Below are 15,709 nucleotides of genomic sequence, written 5' to 3' on the forward strand. Positions count from 1 at the left end.
CATTTTGAAGGAGCCTTGGAGGCTGAAGAGGCTTAGCACTTATATGGCAACGGTTTCCTTTCCATTCTTTTTCACATCTGTGAATAAAACAACGATTTTTGAAAAAGAGAGAAGCAAGGGTCATAAACAGTGACAAGCACACAAGAAATGCAGATCCTTCTGAGCACTTTTGCCAGTGACTAAAGCTCACCCAGGAATCACAAAGATCAGCATCAAAGTAGAATGAAATGTAAATGAGAAATACCCACAAAAAAAAACCCTAACCAAAAAAAAAAGAAAAAAAAGTTCAAAGATTAGAATTGGCTGCCTTGTCCACGTTGCCTTCATGTTGTTCTCTCACAGCAAAATAAATTTGAATAATTTCCCTGTTATCCCCCATGTGAGGGTTAAATACATTTCTGAACTGAGGATCTGGGACCCTAACGTGGAGAAAGATACATAATTAGAATTAAGAAAGATATTTTTCTCTCCCCACCTAATCTGCCTCTCTCTTGTTTTTCTATTTTCTTTTAAAAATGATACCCCTTCAACAAATGCTTCTTCAAAACCAAAGCACTACATTTGAGCTAACAACTGCAGCCATGTCAAATTATTCTAAATTTGCCATTTGGTTCAAATCCAGTCTTGGTATGAAGGAAGCAAAATACAAACAATCTGACACAAGCTTGGATGTTTTACATTTAGAAACCCTAAACGATGACTATTGTAAAGGACTGATAGAGGCATAGCTATGTGTTGACACCTGAATTTCAGGCGCCCCACTTGATGAGTTGAACCCAACCCTGAGTGTCACACCGGAATGACTTCTCCCAACTTTTCAATTATCTGCACGGCTGGTGGTTTATGAGCTTCATAAATTTTCAACTTTTCTTTTAAAGAGAAGCATCGGAAAGAAGCGATGGTAGTAATCCAGTTTCAGTCCTACTAATGTCGCATGAATAGGAAATTAGTTTCACCTCTCATAATTTCTCTCTTTAGAGTTTCACAAACTATTGTGTGTGGGGGGAGGGCTGTATATTGAATTGCTTTTTGCTGCAACACCAACATTTTTTTCATATTCCAATTTTTTATAAAGTAATATCTATTTTGTAATTGTGGTTTCCTCTCCTGCCCTTAATTGTATAATATGAGATCTCACATATCCGCAATTAAATCTTTATATTAAGGCTATATTATTTGAACATGTGCGAGAGAGCTTCGTGTTGGTTGTCATGCTTTAGCACATGGTGTTGCCTACGTGCCTCATCCTAGTAGTTGCACACTGAGTTAACTGAGGCACTCCGGAGGGAAAGGAGTATTTCATTTTCCCAGAAAATGAGTGTGGTGGATGTAGGGAGAGGAAGGGTAGGATGATAGGAGCAGCAAGCCTCTGTCTGCAGTCTCAGTGAAATTTAGGAGAATCCTGAAAGGATCAGGGCATGTCGGAAAGCAGATCTATATCCCAATCTCAGACATGACAGGAGGAAGATGACTTCACTAAAGACCAAAAGAGGCTGATGCGAGATTTGTTGCAACTCTGGGGACCATTGAAAAAGAGCAGGCAGAGAACACGCTGGGAGGAAAGTACCAGCCCTTTTCAGACATAGCGGGCAGAGAACGATTTATTTAATCCATCTCACCCCACAGACCTGAGTTTTCTCTTGTTAAAGGGTTACCTTGTTCAAGGTTAGTAATTGATATACTAATGAATCTCAGCTTTAGAGACTGGAGCCAGTAGCATATTCTGATATTCTCATTTTAAAGAAAACGTGGCATAATTTTGGCTGACACCTGTGGCTGAGCTGGAGACCCAGTAAATTCAGTGACTGAAAATACCTGGTCCCTCCAGTCCTTCTTCTTCAGCATACTACAAAAAATCATGTCATTCATAAGCTGTTCTTTTATGTGGACTGATGATTTTATACGAATGTCAAATTGCAGTTGGGCTCATACCAAGCCCTGCGGATCCATGTGGAAACATTGCAATCTGATGGTAATCACCCATCAAAATCATTGTCTGATTGCTCTCGATTGTATAATTTCCTTTCTCCCCACTTGCCAGATTTTCTGTTGAGCTAGATATGCTTTTGACCAAAATTGCCCTCATTCTTGTCACTGCAGAACTTATTTGACTGTAAAAGAAAGAATGAGAAACCAGATTTGCAGCTGTGCACAAGCACTGCTCAGACAAGGCAGGAGAGGGGCCATCTGCTGCTCTGGAGCCACCGGGGCACGGCTCACCTCAGAGCAGCGAAGAGGTAGTTCTTATAAAGCAGGTGTGTGTCCTGGTAAGAGTATGGGAAAATCCTACTACCCAGTAGTAACTAAATATATTTTCATATGCTATGTTTCCATTTATCGATGAACTATTTCCACATACTCATGCTATCTGTGTTTGAATTCTGAATAAAAAAAGTTAAGCACCTTTTAGTCATATAAATACCTAGTTTATCTTCCTATACATTCATACAGGTTTTATAATCAACCACTACCTACCTTAGGTTGGCCATTTATTCCCCTTCAAATCTCTGAATCCCAACAGTATTGTTTTACGTTACATGACACATACCACTTAGGAATCTGACGTCAGACTATCAACATGTGTAATTTTGGCTAGTGAAGTGATTTTCCACTTTTGGAAAATCACTACCACAACCTAGTTACATAACTAAGTTGTTACCAAAAGTGTCACCTTATAATACTGCAATTGCTTATAAAAAATATTGGGTAAAAACGGGTTAAGGTGGAGCAGAGATAGTATCTCTGAAACTTGGCAAGTGCTCTAGGACAAATTCAAAACCAAATACGTGGGAAAAATATTGTAAAGAATAAAGCATGGGGACTGTTTATAGGGAGAAGGAGGAGTCAAGGCAAAAAAAATAGAGACAGTAAAGACAACATAGGTCATCCTGAAAGACCAGGATGGAAAAGCAGTGCTAAACAACAAAAAACTTGAAGAGTGTATCAGTTGGTTAAGAACTCCCATTTGTGTCTTCACACGTTTATTTATTTGTTCATTTTTATTTTTGGCAGGGGAATTTAGCAATCATCCCTGCCACTGAGGTGAGATATAAGACTATCAGAGAAATCTGGGTTATAATTTGGAGATTCATTCAACTCTTCCTAAAGTTCGGCTGTTCCTTACTTACAAAATGCCATCTTCTCAAGGAAAAAACCCATAAAACAAAACAAACAAACAAAAACCAAACAACCGAAGAGAACATAAGAGCTACAGTTAGCTGAGAAGCCTGTAACTTTCAGTGATGCTACAAGAAAAACATGGGAAAATTGTTCATTAATATCTTTGGCTCTCAGCTGATACAAGCACTGCCTCTGGCTTTTACTGAGGCCAAGCATCTCTGTGCACAGAACAGAGGGGAACTTGTCTTAAATATCCAAAACAATCTTGTTTTATAGATGTCGTACAAGATTTTGATCCTTTTATATCTGTGCTCTGTAGAAACTCCATCTGACTACAGTGATAGCTGTGGTGGAGAAAACACTGTCTAACTTGAGGGGGGAGAATAAAATGATATTTTTAATGGCACCAATATCTGCCAATAACTCAGATTAGAGAAGATAACAGTTCTAGACCATAAATTTAAAATAAAATATAAATAATTCTAAAGAAGTTACTCCAGTTATTTCACTTCATTGAAAAGCTGAGGGATATTTTCGAAACAAATAAATATTTTGGGCTTCGTCTTCTATAAGATAGTAGGAGGTTATGATAAGAAATGCAGAAGATTGAGATTATTTTACAGGGCTGAAAATGCTATACCACTACATATCATTTCATATTAAACAAAATCCAGAAACCATTGCAGGCCATAACCAACCAATCAAACTATTTTGGAAGCTAAGCAAAACTTATACAACAAACCACAGAACCCATTGTCCTGAAGGAATGAGACAGATGTACCCACTTCTCTGAGTCTGACTCTGCAGCCTTCTGCCTGTGCTGTCCTTTGCAACTGTGTGAGGTAGCTGTTGAAATGGTGTTATTCTCATCTAGTGACATTTCGTGTAGACTTTACTTTCTGTCCGATGCATGTAGGTCTGGGTGGTTGGTAAAAGAACGGAAGCCTCCCCCTTCTCATCAAGGAATAAAAAAAAAAACTATCAGGAAAAAAAGGTGCAAAAAGCAAAATCCAAGCCAAGCGCAGTATTAGTTCATAGTGTTTTTGAGGACATGGAAGAGATTTCCTTAGGTGTTTGTCCTGAGGGCACAGAATACATATTCCTGTGCTTTTGCAATCACAATTATAGAGTCTCGACCCCCAGAACTGGGCCTTTGGCTGTTACTTGAAATCTGTATCATTGAGTAACAGTAATAATATCAGGCAGCTTTATAGAAAATGAAGTCAAACTTCACCTTTCTACTGTGCAGTCCTTGACACATACAAACCTGAAGTGAACTTTAATTACTCTAACAGCTCCAGGTAGGTCAGAGCAGCCTGTGGTATGCACCCAGGAGATGGCTCACTTGAAGTCCAGTTAATGAAGGAGAACACTCTTAATTACCTACCCACTGCTGTGCACGGATGGTACTTACAGGGCTTTACTTTCAGTTGGGAGGCAGATAACTTGCTTCCTCAAAGTCACTATTAGCTTCCTCTCTGATGAGAGCAGCTGGGGATACGCAAATGCTGATGTGGTGGAAGGACCTTACGGAGTGCAGATCAACCATGTCTTCTGGGCAATGTGTTAAATCTTCATTAGTAGGGTAATGGGAATTTTGAAGAGCTTCCTTAATAATCCTTTTCTGCTATTTTATTTTTAAGACAGACAACTCTGAAAAGGCTCTGAATTTATCTCTCGAGCCATGAAGCTGAAATTCCACATTATTTATGTACAATTAATTTCCTTGGACTAATTACATCTTGACTAATTAGCAGCAGCACATTTTACATGAGTCTTAAGCTTATCTGAAATACAGAGATAGCCATTGCAATCCATTCAGATAGGAAGCTCCTCATAGTTGAAACAGGAGGAGCAAGAGAGAGAGACAGACGAAATAGCGCTTGAATACTTCTATCCCAGTCATCACATCCTAATCTATCCTGCCTGACAAAATGTCTTCTGCTATTAGCAAGTTCTTATGGGAGAGTCACCCTGGAGGAGAGAACGTTAAACCTCCAAATTTGCTTCTAGGATTTCCAACTCATTATTTCCTAATATAGATATTGGTAATGCAGAGGAATGAACTTAGCATTGCCTGTGTTGCTGCATCCTGTGCCTGGCGTTATGGCTCATTTCACTCAGAACGAAAAATAAAAGCCAGACAAAATATCTGTTGCTTTTGACGTTCATTCAGGGCAGATTTAATTTACAAGGACATGTCTGGTTGACACACTGCTGCATTTCAGAATATCAAACTTTGTGCTGTATTAAAGGTAGCATATGCAAAACTCAAAATAAATACAGATGTGTACTTGATTGCTCATTTTCCTCCTGGCATCTGATTCCTTACTTGGGCAATTATTTTCTCCACTCTGAGACAGATGAACTCTATCGGACTAATGCATCAGTATTACATATGGCTCTTGGGTCGGGGCAAATGACAAGAGAAGAGCTTTGCAGTAGGGAACCAAGTCCATGACCTCCAAGAACAAGCATGAACATAGCTCCTCATTAACTTGGAAAGAAAAGGTTCCAACAAGCTGTGTTTTCAAGGAAGACTTTGATGCATGTGGAAAGTTGAATGCAGGAATCTGTTGGGCTTGGGTTTCTTTTCTTTCCTTTTTTTACTTTGTTCCCCCCAACAGCAGTAGTTACTAATGTTTCCTAATGACTAAGGTTGTTCAGTACAAAGCAGTGTTCTGCATTTTCATTTTTGAAAGTTGTACACTTTTGCCAATATATTGGTTTCACTTTTCTCAAGAGCCCTCATGTTTTATGGTGAACCTGATAAAAGGTTAAAAAAAATATTAAATCATACGTGATGTAAATCTGGGGCATTCAGAGCATTAAATACTAAATACCCATTCAGCATCTCCTCTGCACTTCTTCAGATTTAATAATTTAAGTGCCAATCTTTTTTATATTATAAAAGATTTGCATTAAAAACCAGATTGAACGTTAAGAAAATGTTCTGAAATGCTAATCAACTTTTGTGATCATGGAAATGCCTACAGAATTTTTATTTTCACTTATTTATTTGAATCTACACAGATGTGTGGAAGGAATTGATCAACAAGTAATGGAGACAATACCAAAAAAATAGCCACTAGACAAACAACAGTGACAAAAGTAGCTTCTGCCCACAGAAATTTCAGAAGTAGATGGGAGTGAGGTACACTCAGCATGTGATTAATGTAAAAACAGCACTAATTTCTATTTTTGTCTGCAAATGTCCATAACATAGCTCACTCAGTTACTGACAGTAAACAATTAACAAATGGTAAGTACAGAAGTAACCATTCAGACTTGCAAGAGCTCTCTCAGCCATTCTTACCAAAACCTTTTGGCCAAAGCACACCTTCTCTCTGCTGTGAGACACATCTGTGTTCTTATTTTTATTTGAAACATTTGCCACACAGAAAACCTAATCTGTTATCTCATGTGTACATTCAGAACAACCAACAGATAGTCAGCTAACTAGTGTGAGTGGTATTAGTAGTATGTAAATTAAGGCAGTGACAAGTAGATGATGGTGGTTATATTTTCCTGTGAGTATGACTGTAGCCTTTGTAGTATCCTCTAGAGATTGTGCTTACGAATCTGCCATACTGCACCAAGCCAGTGTCTTCTGTGTGACCCCAGATTTGCAACTGCTATGTTTATAATACATTTGTTATGTTTATAATACATTACATGGGTGTCACTACACGAGTGCTGACATAATTCAGGAGCTGTGCCATACCTATTCAAGTCCTGGCTACTCCAGGAGTGGTGACAGGGGATACAAGGGAGAAAAAACCCCAATGCACAAAATTAGCTCTTTGCAGAAAACAGAGATTTTACATCCCTCTGCCATGTCAGCATAGAAGTTTCTCTGCTCACTAGCCTTTGCAATCAGTGTTATGCAAGATAAACTTCACTAGATGCCTATAAGCATGATGAAAAGAACAACTCTTCATTCCATTACAGGAAAAAAAGTAACCTCTACTTCAGCAATGTAGTTACCTGTTTGCACTCTAGCTATTATTAACATTGCTCTCAAGGAAAAAAAACCAAACCACATACTTTCTGATTAGTCTTCAGTGATGAATCAAAGTATACAAAGATCGAATAGTGAAAGTTGCATGAATGGCCTTAGAAGACATCCTACTTACGATAAGTGTAACTGGTTACCTGCTGAGGGTAGCTGGCATTAGGACGCACGTTATTTCATTTGTGATTAAGCTGACAGGAGATGTGAGACAAGGAGAAACCTCTCTTGGAAAAGACAGGTGAAGTGGATGGTAACCTTGAACGTCAAGAAGCTGTAGCATGTAGATAAGGACACATTAACCCACTGGGAGATAATCAGAAGTTCTCTGAAACACTGTGTGCAGTTCTGATCATTCCTGTTCAGGAAGATATAACAAGGCAGAGGAGGACTACGAAGGTGAGCAGAAAAACAGAAAGTCTGTCTCACAAGAGGGTTCCAAAAGAGTTCAGCTTGTTTAGCCTACTGAAAGAAAAGCTGAAAGGCACATGGCTTTTCTCTAGAAAGACTTTGGAGGATAAACAACAGTTATCGAGGGACTTCTTAGGTTAATGGAGGATACTGGCACAAGCACAAATGGGTATAAACTGGCTATAAATAAATTTATGAGGAAATTATTAGAAAGTATCCAAAGAGAAGAGCAAGGCTTTTATCCTTCCTGAATTTCTTACAGTGTGTTTCTTCAGAAGAGTCAGCTGGTGCCTTCTGTGCTTGGTCCCACGTACTCCAAAGATCCTCAGATGCTGGAAACTCTCAGTAACACAGCAAGGTAGAGAGAAATGTGCAAGCCAAGGATTCCCCATAATTGGTTGTAAAAAAAAGCTAACTAAACTTCGGAATAGAATTATATGACGTGACTGTGTGTGATAACAAGGGCCTGGATCTGAGGAACGACATACAGCTTCTATTCTGAAAACTGCTACAATTCATAACTGGCAAATACAAAAGAATCAACATGAAGCAGAGTAGTGTGGGGTACAAACAGATTCTGAATGAAATGTAAGTAGTCTGAGAGAAGATGTAAGTATCCTCATAGATTACTCAATGAAAGTAACTAACTGCTCAGTTTTTATTATAAAAGCATGCACTATGCATAAAGATAGAAGACATTAGAGATTACAGTGATTAAAATCTTATGGTAGAGACTGAAAAGATGAGATTTAATTTATACAGAAGATGAGTGGGAGCAGATATGATGAAGGTAAACAAAATGATATATGGTAAATGGAAGAAAAATTGGGTGTTACTGTCTGTCCTTTCAAACATTCAGTCAAACTGAAAGGAAATACATCTTAAACTAATAATAAGGAAGCTATTTGTCACATAGTGCTTAACTGACCTGGGGGAGTCCTTGCCATAGTAAGTCTTAGAAGGCAAGAACTTAATGACATGTAGTGGAGAGAGCTCCTTAAAACAGAGAATGAAACTCTTTAAAGACTGCAGAGCTTAAAGTGCTGACTGATGGCAGCTTGGAAGAGTGCTAACTGGTGGCAATTTGGAGGAATATTGATATATTGGCATCATCATTTTCTACATGTATTTTCTGGTTTCTTTGCTCCCAGGGCGTGCTATCAGCTACTGCCAGGTCCCCGGCGTGATATACTGTGATTACTCCTTGCTCTTAGAGCTATAATGAGAGATTCTAATTACAGACTGTGTTGAATAAGAAAAGGTAACGGTTAGAAAGAAGGACTCAGACAGTGTATCTAATTGCTTTTTATATAGATACACAATGAAACTATGGTGGCCAATTGTAAGGTTTAGAGTGGGACTTAATTTTTCTAGCATTAACCACCTGAAAAGGGAGGTATCTAGAGACAGTTCAGGCAAGCTTAGATTATATGAAATAAAGAGTGGAATCTTCATCTGGATCCTTTACCGTTGGTTATAACAGCGTCATGATTCCGTGACACTAGTTCGGATTAAATAGGTGTGTTTAGCTGTTATGCAGCCTGGCAGGAGGAACAACACCTTAGCACTTGCTGTGAAAGTTTAAACAGAAAACACGCAGCGTCTGATGTCAGAGTAGGAGGAGCACAAGGGTGAGCTTTGTATCACAGACAGCTTGTGAACGATATCCTGTTAGGTCCAGGCAAACCATTTATTAAAGAGGGAAGGGTAAATACTACCTCTAGCTTCACTCATTTTAAATAGAGATGATCGGGAAATTTCAGAGCAAACATTTCTTCACTGAAATTAGTTGATACATGAAACCTGTCTGACCTCCTGCCTGATGTTTTTTTGTCTGGCTCCTATCCTAAAAACCTCAGAACAAACCCAAATTTTCAAGTTACTCTACTGAGAATTACACTGATTTAAAAACCAAATCACTTTATGGCTTCAGTAAAATACTTCCTGATTCAAACTGTTGTGGTAGTCTTGTACATGATAGCTTTTTTACAGTGTATTTTATCCTATCACAAGGAAAAGCAGACTGATATGGAAAATATTTGCTGTGTCATTTGCTTTTGTGTCTACTTTTCAATAAAATAGGCCCCGGGAGAAATCACTGAGGGCTGGTATGTGGAGCACACTCTATTTTATGGGACAGAATCATTCAGCTCCAGCAATGAAGCAGAAGTATGTGCTCACAGCAGACGGCCAGACCTGAAATTCACCATTTCAAACAATTATGCTCTCTTTTGTGCTACCTTTCCCCACCTTCTCGAATAATAGCTTTCTGGTAACACATTTTCCACTATCATAAAATAACACTGATGGTTAAAAGCCCCAGTGAGACAAATCATGAAGCTGCTCCTGGCACTGAAGAAAGGATGTGGTGCTAGATTCAACAGAGAAATGACTATCCACTTAGCTAACCATTAAATAAAATAAAACTCTCAAGATTTCTTCCAGGGAAAAAAAAAAAAGCCAACCAAACATTTAAAATGGAATTTTCTCTAGGACAAAACCAGTATTTCAACCCATCTTTATTTAAAGGTCAAACAACCAGAAAGCATATATGATGCTTTCGGAAGCAACTGATGCTGACATGAGGCATTCACACAACAGAAAAGGAAACAGCCTGAAACAATGTAGTAGGTGCATTGATCACTGACCACTGGAGATCAGAGTTCAAATTACGACTGAGTACTGAGTTTCAGCCCACTACTTTTGAGTCTGGAGCTGTGCTTTGTAAAAAGCGACCATCAGAATAAATAACCTTGCCCATAAAAACCTTTTGTCATTTTAAACTTGGATAAACCAGTGAAAATTTGTCATTTTGTGAACTAGAATTAAAAAAAATGGGATACTGGGAGCACACGGCTGCCACCTTGCCGACTGAAGGAGGTTTGGTGCAGGTAGTCCAAGTGGTATGCCTAGCACAGAGAATATTTCGCTAGTGAGAAAAGGGACTTATGTCCATTTTCTGTTACACTAAGGAACCTAGGAGATGAAACTAATACCAATTTCCATTTACAATATGAAGTGAATCTACTCAAGAAGGCTGTATCAGTACCTCAGTATCTAAATTGTTGAAGCAAAGTGAAAAAGCTCACTGAAGAGATATGCCTTAGCTTAAATCAGCTTATGGTAAAGAACCAGTGCTTTATGCCAGTCTGCCTGTCCATCTTCTTTTTCTTTTCAGTTCCTGTGTCCCTGCTCTTTTTTCTTTTTCTTTTTTCTTTTTTTTTTTTTGGTCCAATCTTACATGCCTTACTTTCCTTGCCCCTCTTGTGTTTCTCTCTTTTCTAATCTATCCCTCCCACCCCTTCCCTAATTGTGGAACGTGCACTGGAGCTGATGCTTGATTTGCTCTTGAAGTAGACTCAGGTCTCAATATAGCCCCTAGGTGTGACTTCCAGAGGACTAAACAAAGATAAAGGAACGACGACACAGAAAGCCCGACTGTGCAGCTGTATTAACAACTGGTAGCAAAATTCTTTTGCTTTCAGAAATGGCATTGATTTCATATTTAGGTAAAATTAGGAAATAATGCAATAAAGCAAAGAAGAGACATCTAGTTTTAAGACAGACCTGTTAATTTCACAGAAAAAAAGCTTTTTGCTTAAATGACAATTATGTTGATAGAACAGATGTGGTTATGTATCAGTAGAAAACCTAATAAAAGGTCTGAATATATTTACAGTGGCTGGATTTTTCCACAGAGATGTTCCTTTTCTTGCTTTGTTTTTGCTAGACTGTGGGTTTGTTTTTTGGGGTGTGGAGAGTTTTGTTTTGTTTTTTAATGTTTGCTCTTATTGCCTTTAATCAGACTGTAACAGTACTACATAGTCACTAGTTTATTATCTGCACTATAACTAGTTAATTAAGAAATCATAGGTATTTGTTGCAAAATCAGTTCATATATCTGCTTTTTATTGCGATTTACTCTCTAAATAGCTTTCATATGGATAAACCTACAACGTCCAGGTGAAACTGAATAGTTATTTAAAAACCTTCAGCAATGGAAGTGTTTTGTCTGTATTAAACCACACACTTGGCACAAATAATAATAAAAAAAAAGTGATAAAATGATTTTCTTTCCTTTCCTGCTGCCCCTTTCCAGCATTGGTCTAGTCTTTTTATCAGCTGAAATGGTCTGCTTTAACCAGAGCCTGCCAACACAGGGCATTGCTCCTGGCAGGTGGATTGTAGCACATATTGGAGATTATAAATCATGTTGTCATTCTTGGACAGTCGTAGATTTATCTGCTTACATGGGAGGCAACACTGTACAATAACATCTAATGCCGCTGCTTCTCAACGTTGTTCAAGCTAGGTGCACAAATATATTCTTTAAAACTTTTCGCCTGTATTTTAAGTGCAAGTCTATAAGAAACAAACAAAACTGCCACAAATCTTCTCTTTGCTTACCCTCCATGTAATACAGAGACAGTGGTTTATACTCTGAATCTATCATCCCCCAGAAAAGGCTTAAGCTTTGCAATGTTCTACACATGCCAATGTGATCCATGAAAAAGAATAACATTGGGATATTGTCTCTGCATAAATTGTACAGTCCTCTTCTGATATTAGAGATGAATTTCACAGAAGCTTGGGGAATTCACTCTCTAGTTTCTTACTAACAAGTTAAATTTATGAAATCTTCAGAGAAATGACCTTTAAACAATTTATGAGAACCTGAGACATTTTAGATGCAATAAAAATAATTTCATCACAACCTTTCTCCCAGCTCCACATTCTGTTGGCGTTGTTATGGTTACAGAGTCAAGACTTGAGAATTTAGGAGAGGCTGGAATTAAGGATTCCCATGCAATTTCAATTCAAACTCTCATGCATGCATGTTCAGGCACAGCATTTAATTGGAAGATCACAAACTCCCCCTGCACCTCCCTCCCAAATCAAAAACTTTAATTCTGGTATTCAGCACTTAGCTTTGCAACAAGATTATTATCATGGCATACAGCAGAGGTAATTCACTATACCTAATAAAAACCAGAAACCCCCCATTTTTATTATGAATAGCTAAATCATCTCTTCTGTCATCAGCATTCAAACCTTCAAACTTCAGCACTTAATATTACTCTATTAGTTGACATGAAGAGAAATTTGAACTCTAAGTATATTATTGAAACTTTTACTGAGGAGAATAGATAGCTCTAAATCTGGCTGATTTGCCTAAATTTGATAGAAGTTGTCTTATTTCAACTGTTATACCTGGCACTTTGATAAAGCAAAATCTTCCCGTGGTCTTTAGTGCACCACATATTGTTAATAATATATGGTGAGCTAATGATAGAAGAATTTCTAACAGCATTCCAGCATCCATTCGATAAAGTCTTTTCTTAGTTGCAACCGAGGAATATGCAGTACAGATGAAGAATTGGGAGCTATTCTCCTGATGTTAATGCTGCTGTGCAATGCATCACTGTATTCATACAATTCAGAGCCACCTTTATGCTCCTTTAACGTGTACCACCAGGCAGAACAAAAACCTAGTTCACCTGCATTGCTGGTCAACAGCCCTAACAGATGGAGGTAGCATCCAAAAATCTGTGAGGTCAAAGAATCCTTGCTATGTTCTGTTTTTCTACTGATGATTTTATGTCAATAGTTGGGATAAGGTGGCAGGGAGCCATGACAAACATTCTGTATTAATAAGGTACAGATTTACATTTTGCAAAGGCACGGGACTTTTATATAAGCTGAAGTCAGCTTTTATACAGCTGAAAACCTGATTTCATTAACCCACTTCTCTGAATGCAAGGACATTGCAATTTGTCCTCTATTTGGAATAAAAAGTGTAAATTTTTTCTGCATGGTTCCTAGCAGATGATTTTTTTTGTACTACTCTTGAAGCATTCTGTTACAAAGCTGATACAGTGACCTACCTTTATCCTTCCACATCAAATAAATGAAAATCAAGACAAGACATCTTAATTTCATAAATCTTTTCAAAGAATTACAGTAAGAAATGTATCGCATTACTGCACATCAATTACTTTTTTACATTTATAGTAAAAAAAATTGGTAGTATATTATATCAAAGCATGACATATTCTGAAATCTGTTCTCAAATATGACCTGAGTTAGCCAACTCTGTAATGTGTAAAAGGAGACTGAACTGATCTGCATGTGACAGTTTTCTATCTTTTGAATGAGATTAAACATTGATAAGATGTTTTCTAATTTCTTTTCCTGGTTTTTCTTACTAGAAGGATTTTCTCATAGCAGTTCTTTTGAACCTGTTAATGTAAAAAAAGAATAACCCAAAGTTTATCCTCCTTTTCGTGATGTATCTGATGACTTACTGCTTAACAGATTTGCCAGTTTTGTCATCTAAAAAATTTCCTGCCCATTTTTTCTGTCCATTTTCTTGTCTTGGGAAGTACTCTTAATTTTAGAGCTCAGTAGTCTATGGTACCTTTTTTCTTTGTTGTACTGTATAAATTTTGGTTATATTGTGATATTAGCCAAAACTCAGCATCAGAACTGATGCTACATTTGGAGTTGGACAACTAAACCCCAGAAAATACAGTCTGGGCACCAAATATATGCAGAGAGCCATGAAAATAGTGACAGGCTAATGCAAGGCTCGCACGTTGGCCATTCTTGCTTGCCATTTTATCACAGGATGTACAATGCTTGTTTTTCATATTGAATATTTGAGAATCTCAGCCTGTTTCTGTCCAAATGTAAATATGTAGATAGATTGCATGTTTGTTTTCAGCTTTATGTTAAGTTCCTTTGATCAGCGTGATTAGCTTTGGCTGAACCCTCTGAAGAAGGAAGCAGGTTGCTCCTTTCCCATGAAACTACTGAGGAGCCAGAGAAAAGCCAGGGAAGAGAGCAGAGATCGCAGATGAAATCAGGCTCGGCAGGACAGGGAGACAGCACAGAGCTGCCAGCCTGCAGGTCATGTAAAAAAGACTGAGAAACAACTGAAAGGAGAGACAGGCCCTCAGAGCCAAGGGGATGCTTCCTCGAGGCCAGAGAAGAAGGAGCAGAGCTTGCAGCCACTCAGAAAGTGTCCAAGTTAACTGAAATAAGCTGGGAAGCAAGGACACATCTGTGAGGAGAAGTAGGCAAGGAGGGAGCTGTGAGTAAATCCTTTTTATTTCTATTCTATTGTCCCTAGTCACACTGACTTTTCTCAATTTAAATAGTATTCTAGTTCAGATTCCAGTAAAAGCTGGCTTTTAGTTTAAAAGCCTTTCTGCGTTCAGTTTGGGCACATCCGCTTTTAAGATAGAGCATGTTGCAAGTATGTCTTACGGGATCAAAAAATAACACAACAATATTACTAGACAAAAATGTCCAGCAGGAATTGTACGTCCCAATAACGATCTCAGACGTACCTTTTCTCTTAAATGATTGTGTCTGAATAGGCTAAGGGAAGGCTCAACAGCTATTTACTATAAATCCCAGAGCAGCCCTGTGCCAGAGCTGTATCTTGGTGAACGGTACAAGAGGAAATCTTGATGAACGGAGATGATGCTAGTGTAGGCAGCTGTCAGTGTACACTGCGGCACAGACAACCACTGCCTGGAATTTTTGGTGGTTTTCCTCTTTTCTTCCCTCCTTCTTCCCTTTCTTTCTGCCCTTCTCAACCTCTCTCCTTTCCCTGCAAATTAGCTGTGAAAAATCTTGTAGTCAGGCTCACCCTAAAGGAAATGGCAAGGAAAAACAATGCCTATTTTCTTCTCTTCGCTCTTACACAGTAAGGAACAATACTAACCAGGCTTGGAAAAAATAGTATTTTGCTAGTATTTCCACCTCTGTCTGCTTATAGTCCGTAACGTGCTACCTTCAATTTAATTTTTAGCTCTTCCCGCAATCTACCTTCACCTCCATCATTGACATTACCCTATTTCAGTTATTAACCAAACGCATCCCAATCACATACTTAAAGGTCTTACAAATGTTTTCAGATCACTCAGAGCTCTGCCAGTTCCTCCAACACACCTACACATCCCCACAAGAGAGATTTCACTCCTGCACTGCATCACCTTCCAGATTCCTCATCCTACGTGAGCTTAACTGAGCAAGATGGGTACGGAGGACTCAGCCTTCTGCTCAGGCTGACCTGATGAAAGGTTAAATGTCCTACACTGTCTTGTAGGACAGTGAATAACTCCCATTTGAGAGTGAGACTTATTTGGAATTGATCAG

The 15,709-nt window shown here is 38.4% G+C and overlaps 1 protein-coding gene across 1 annotated transcript in view; it reads right to left on the reverse strand.

Moving 5' to 3' along the window:
* Nucleotides 1-15,709, reverse strand: part of MALRD1 (MAM and LDL receptor class A domain containing 1) — a 263,637-nt gene that overhangs the window by 12,770 nt on the left and 235,158 nt on the right. The window contains exon 37 of the mRNA XM_063323881.1: nucleotides 1-77. Within this exon, the coding sequence (XP_063179951.1) occupies nucleotides 1-77 (77 nt within the window). The remainder of the gene's footprint in view (nucleotides 78-15,709) is intronic.

Source organism: Chroicocephalus ridibundus, chromosome 2 (genome assembly GCF_963924245.1).
Source record: "Chroicocephalus ridibundus chromosome 2, bChrRid1.1, whole genome shotgun sequence".
Classification (NCBI taxonomy): domain Eukaryota; kingdom Metazoa; phylum Chordata; class Aves; order Charadriiformes; family Laridae; genus Chroicocephalus; species Chroicocephalus ridibundus.